Source organism: Salmo salar, chromosome 02, assembly GCF_965601325.2.
Source record: "Salmo salar chromosome 02, fSalSal1, whole genome shotgun sequence".
In the NCBI taxonomy this organism is placed as follows: domain Eukaryota; kingdom Metazoa; phylum Chordata; class Actinopteri; order Salmoniformes; family Salmonidae; genus Salmo; species Salmo salar.
Genome location: NC_138292.1, coordinates 57415712 through 57422322, shown reverse-complemented (window position 1 = coordinate 57422322; position 6611 = coordinate 57415712). Strand labels below are relative to the sequence as shown.

Below are 6611 nucleotides of genomic sequence, written 5' to 3'. Positions count from 1 at the left end.
AAAATAAAAAACTGACACTAGGCCCTACATGGAATGATTTTGACACCCCTGACCCACAGTATAAAACAGACTGACATAAAATCCTCTCTTTAAATGTTCCTTGATATTTGATCATGTTTATCATCCCCTTTTGAACAATGTTACTTCCCAATGATAAGACAGTGGACTGAGAGGAGAAATGATTTGAGAGATCATGCTCAAAACAAATAGACAATGATCAAATACGGTAGATACTGAAACGTCTTTTATTATGTAATTTGGGACAATTCAACCAAACGTCATTCATTATAATTGTTTTGTCAACTTAAATATCAAATATGGTCAATTTATCAAAGATTGCACGGTGCTGTATATTCACCGAGCAGGCAACACCAGAGCAATGCCATCCAGAGGAGATTATAACATTCCTGGTATTGCTTTTAGCTGTAGGTGGAACCAGGCTTTTAATGACAGGTGGGTTTGGGTGGGTAAGGGAACTATTTTTTCGCCACATCCATATCCACATCCTCTGTACGGGAGACAACCTTTCCATCGATTATCTCCTCGATCACCATCCTCACCCTCTTTGTCACCACTGGCTCAGCTACAAAGTAGGGACAAATAACCATTAGTACACTTAGTGTTGGGCATAGCTAATGAGGAGAAGCACAGAGCCATGAGAACAAATAGCACCTTAACACCTTCAAATCAACCAAATACTTTGTGTTCTAGAGTGTTTCACAATTACTACTGCTGGGTTCAATCAATATGGAATTTGATATGATAGAAAATGGTCTCGCTCTACTTACGTTTTTTGACCTGAACAATCTCAACCTTCTTGGTGACGACAGCTTTCCTGGAGGGTAGAAGATAGTTGAAGTGTTAAGTACCTTCCTATTGAACAACGCTACATTGATCTCTCTACTCTGTAACACAGTCTCTATTGCCCAGTTCCAAATCGACCCCTGGCCCCTTCCCCTGGGCACTTCTTGTAGATCTGTAACGATTTGATAGGCTACTGTAGGTCATTAGCATAATGATGATTGCTCCATCTTGCCCTCTAGTAATATTCACAACTATAGTTCTTGCATGTATCCAATCATTTTAGATGAAAAGTGCCTACAGCAGGTGGTTATGTGTCAAAGGTGTAGCAGATACTGAAGGGCTAACAGGCTAGGGGTTGATTTGTAATTGGGTATGTAAACATCCATTTATCATTTACATTGGGTATGTGAAGCCCATGTAAATCCCATTGGGTATGCAAATTAGAGATCTGCACCCTTCTCTCCTCTCCTTACCCGCAATCCTCGCCGTCCAGCAGCCTCCTGTACTCGGCGATCTCCATCTCCAGCCGGGTCTTGATGTCCAGGAGCATGCGGTATTCGCCGGCCTGCCTCTCGATGTCCATCTTCATGCGACCTAGCTCCTGCTCCAGGCTGTTGACCGTGCCCTGGAGATGGTTCAGCTGCATGCTATAGCGGGACTCAGTCTCATTCAGCTGGCACTCCGAGGCTGATTTCTATAGGGAGAGAGGGAGGAAGATGAAGGGTTAAAGACTTCAGACAATTCAACAAGGGGTGTTGATTTAGGCCAAATCTCAACTACCCACACTGACATCAGTGCAGGATTGAGGTGAAATTCCTGGTGAGCACGTGTTTTTAGAATTCAGTTTTGAGGATCACAGCTGTGGTATCACAAAAAAAACGGTTATCCTCAACTTCACTTCATCTATCCATCAATCGAAGAGCTTGTCAAAAATGAAATGTATTATTATTGTTGTGATAATTACAAAGCTCTGAGTTGACTGATTGCTTCTCTCTCTAGAACTAATCCATCATATTCAGTTTCTAAAAGGTCAACCTGAGGACTCATATGTAACCCGTAGAGTAGGAATGTATTTATGAGGTCTAAATGATGATGGTTTTACTATGAGGTGTCAGTTGTACTGCACTGTTTAACTGAAGGTGGAATCTTGTAAATGTCATGTATTTCCGAATTCCGAGTAATCTTCGACAGTAATTACACCCTAGTCTAGCTCTATCTCATACGTCTAGCAATGTATGAAATGTATGCATTCACTACTGTAAGTCGCTCTGGATAAGAGCGTCTGCTAAATGACTAAAATGTAAACATGTAAATGTAGCAACAACCAGGAGGCAGAGAGGGGTGTGACGTTAGGGGGGGTTGAGGGGGTATTTGTTTCCTCACCAGGCTGAGCTGGGACTGCAGCTCGATCTGCAGGGCCTGCATGGTCCTCTTGAGCTCGTTGATCTCACTGCAGGACGTCTGGAGGGTCTCTGTGCTGCTGGACACCACCTTGTTCAGCTCATCAAACTGGGACGGACAAAAGGAACACGGTAAGGGTTGTGTAAATCCACTAGTACTGGTAATATGCACAAAAGGAGTCATCTATGGTCTGATATTCTACCTTTATTTAACTAGGCAAGTCAGTTTAGAACAGATTCTTATTTTCAATGACAGCCTAGGTACAGTGCCCTGTTCACTGCCAGTACGACAGATTTTTACCTTGTCAGCTCGGGGATTTGAACTTGCAACCTTTCGGTTACTAGTCCAACACTCTACCCACTAGGCTACCTTATGATGTACTAAACCATTTTCATATGATCTAAAACAGAACAGATGGATCAAGAGGTTCTCCCTTGACAAGGTTGGGCTCTTGTTCTCCTCACCTTGGCCTTGTACCAGGTCTCCATGTCGCGGCGGTTCTTCTCGGCGATGCCCTCGTACTGAGTACGGATCTCCTCCATCATCTTGGCCATGTTCTGCTGGGGTGCTGCGTCCAGATCCACGTTCACTGAGCTGACGTTCATGTGTGCCCGCATGGCAGCAATCTCCTATAAGGGGTACAGAGTGATGACAGAGGTCAACTAGGGTCAACACCAGGTGAGAGGCAAATGGAGGTTGCCACTGGGTAGGCTGTCACCGGTTAAGATAAGATACAACTTTACTGTCCCAGACAGGGAAATTGTCTAGCACAATTACACAGGGGTGAGGGGTCAAATTGGGTCACAGCCAGGTGAGGTGCACTGGTGTCTCAGGTTCAACCACATGAGAAATCAATTAGGTACTTGGGTGTCACAAACTGTCCCCATCTTTCATAACCTAGTTACAGTGTTCATGGTGTATTTCCGTCAGCTTCTCTGACATCCTGTACAACCGTCCTAAAGTAAGTATATCCAACAGGAAATAGGACTTGCCACCATGTGATCTCAAGTGTGGTTTCAACAGCTATGCCATACTGCTGCAGGACTTGTGACAAATTTGCTGACAGCTTTAAAGCTACACAAACAGAGACAGCGCAGATACTCCGAACAAGGTCTGTTTGATCTGTTGTTTGCATTGTCATTGATACAGCCAAAGACAATACTGCTTGGCATGCGACGAGAATGAATTATGTCTCTGACAACTCCATTCGTCTCTCACAACCACATTGTTTTCATCTAGGTAAAATATTTAAGAATTTGGAAATGTGGGGAGGTCTTGCTATTGCTATTGCCGTGACTCTTGGGGATATGGTATGATAAAAGAGGGCTTCCAAGACCCCAACAGAGCCCTGAGGAACACCCACCTCCTTGTGGTTCTTCTTGAGGTAGACCAGCTCCTCCTTCAGCCCCTCAATCTGCATTTCCAGGTCTGACCGGGACATGGTCAAATCGTCCAGAACCTTCCTCAGTCCAGCGATGTCTGCCTCCACCGACTGACGCATAACCAGTTCATTCTCAAACCTTTCCAGAGGGAAAAGGACAAACGGTGCATGTGAGTTAACCAACATTATTAACAGTTGCCGCCAACAGTAAACATACCAAATGGCACAAAACAAGTCAGACCAGCTTTACGTGCAGTTGACCGCTGATGATGTTTCTAAGGTGTACAGTAATGTGACATTTAACATCACGTCATGGACACGCTGACCTTCATGTAATGTTATACTAGGAGTGGCTTCATACTCTAATAATGGCATAAAAGTTGCATGACTAAAGTTTATATATGACGTATAGTTCCCATTCCAATCCTGACTTAAAGCATTATTCTAAGGTGAATTCAACAGTTGTTTGCTGCTTCCATCTTATAGACTCTTTGTACTCACTTGACTCTGAAGTCCTCTGCTGCCAGTTTGGCATTGTCTATCTGCAGGAGGATACCGGCATTGCACAGAGTGGCAGCACTGATCTGAGAACAGGACAAAAACAGGTTGGTACATGATACATTAAAAAGGAAGACAATTACACACTGTCAGGCTTAAACAATGATTACATAATTTGCTTTTGATTGTCAAAAACAATGAAGGTGCATTCTCCCGAGCCATAACCATGAATAGCTGTAATGAGAGACTATTAAAGTGTGATAAGGTGAAGCCTACCAGAGCTATAATATTGTGTTAGTAAGTAATTGATTAGCCTCCTACCCACACAGATATACTGTAGCCTATCTATGGCAAAGACCACAGTTATGAATGGGAAATGAAAGTAATAAGCATGACTAGAATCCCATCAGATGCAATAATACAAAATGCTATTGAACAGTGGTATGATTCATTTCAGCATCACCATCGAGGCTCTCCCCTTTGAAAGAAGTAATGCAGGCGGCATGAGTGTGAATATAAATGTTGACAGGGAGATAAGATGAATGGAAGGGAAGGTTTCACATGCCAAGCCCTTTTTTTGGTAGATTGTTTGTCTATTGAAAGAAATAAACTAAACAACACTGATGGCAATTAAGTCCAATAATCCATCACTACTGCAAACTTGTTATGATTCCTCTATTAAAGTCAAGGGTTTACAAATTCACATCCCGAGGGCACACTTGTATTGCAATGAACTTCAGGTTATGACTTGTGTCTTGTAAACCAGAATTGAATTGTATATGAGAATAGATGTTGTTTCCTGTCAGAGTAGAAATGTTTAAGACATTTTCCTTTTGTATTTTTGTCATTATATAAAACTTGATCTAAACTCAATAGTAAATAGTGAGGTTGATGAAATAAAATGTAATCATGTCAATCTCGCTCAAAATAGCAATATACTGTATTTATTATGCCCCTAAAATGCTCACCTTTCTGCGCAGATCGACAAGTGTAGCTTCGTATTTGCTGTAATCTCTGGTGACCGGTGTCTTCTTCTCGTACCATTCGCGGATTTGATGCTCGAGCTTGGCATTCGCTGCCTCCAAGGAGCGCACCTTCTCCAGGTAGGTGGCCAAACGGTCGTTGAGGTTCTGCATGGTGGCTTTCTCGTTGACCGACACTGCATTACTACCATAGTTGCCATGGTCACCTCCAAGCGCACTGGACAGGTTAAAACCGCACCTGGTGCCCGAAGCATAAGATACGCGGACACTCTGTCCCCCTGCCCCTCCATAGACGCTTGGTGCCTGTGATTTGATGCGACTCTGGTAACCTCCTCCGAGAGACATGGAGGATGAGCCTCGGCTGCCTCCATAACTGCGAAGTGATAAAGCACTCATGGCGACGTTGTGATGATGGGGATGTAGAGATGACAAAACCCGGAGTGGTACTTTGAAGAGTTGATGGTGAACCAGTTTAAGCCTGGTAGCAGAATATATACCCCCCTTGGAGGTGGGAGCGGCTGGAGGGCGTATGGAGATAATTATTTACGTGAATAGATAGATATTCATCCAACAGGTGTGTCCTTAGTCAGCTCATTAAATAAGGTCAATAAGGTGTGGTGCGCGTGAGAGTTCGCTGGCATTTTGCCTCCATCATTTTCATCACTTTCATTTACAGTATGACAACGGTCACGGCATGTTAAACCTCAGGTGAGCAAGTTATGAATATGATAAGATAGAAGCTTACGTTTTAAGAGATGACCGAAGACTGAATCCCGCAACAAAAAGTTTACTTTTCCCTCTGTAGTCACCGGAAAATGTAGGATATAGTAAAATAGGCTACTCTACCTAAATGTATTAGAACTGTAGGCTAGCCCACACAACATTCTCATGTTGGTAGGCTACGTTTTGGATTGTTGAATTGATGACATGGTTACCCTGATATTTACTTGATGTTAAAGATTCAAATAGGAAGTGCCAATTTGTTACAGAGATGTCACATGAATCAAGAGGGCATTCAGGACAGAGAGAGAGAGAGAGAGAGAGAGAGAGAGAGAGAGAGAGAGAGAGATAACAATTACAAATACCTTCAACAGGTACTCTAAACTTCACATCAAAGGTATAGTTGGTTGCCCACACGGTACAGGTATGTGTGGAATGGCCAAAACAATACACAGAAACACATTCATTTACACTGAATATGCCAAACATTAGCAACACCTTCCTAATATTGAGTTAATTTAGCACAGATGGCATGCGGAAAGATTGACATGCCATTTATTAAAACGATTTATATGCCATTGATATTAACTGAATTACACAGAAAACTGGGTTCATGTTTGGCTTCTGCCGTAGGCCAGTGTTGGTACATTTTACATTTTAGTCATTTAGCAGATGCTCTTATCCAGAGCAACTTACAGTAGTGAATGCATACATTTCCTACTTTTTTTTTAAACTTTTTTTTTTTTTTCATCAAAAAATAAAATAAAAAAAATGGTACAGTATACGGGCCGCTAGACGTCTTCTCCCGTCAAACTCAAGTCTGT

At 42.6% G+C, this 6611-nt stretch overlaps 1 protein-coding gene across 1 annotated transcript; it reads right to left on the bottom strand.

The window, feature by feature from the left end:
* Positions 1-229: 229 nt before the first annotated feature.
* LOC106587847 (keratin, type I cytoskeletal 19) lies at positions 230-5547 on the bottom strand. The gene is made up of 8 exons (XM_014176502.3): positions 5053-5547; positions 4088-4170; positions 3569-3725; positions 2670-2834; positions 2188-2313; positions 1278-1498; positions 789-835; positions 230-583 (listed from the first exon to the last, which is right to left on the bottom strand). Exons 1-8 carry the CDS (start codon positions 5461-5463, stop codon positions 477-479), a joined length of 1317 nt encoding a protein of 438 aa, XP_014031977.2. The 5' UTR covers positions 5464-5547; the 3' UTR covers positions 230-476.
* Between the last annotated feature and the right edge of the window lie 1064 nt (positions 5548-6611).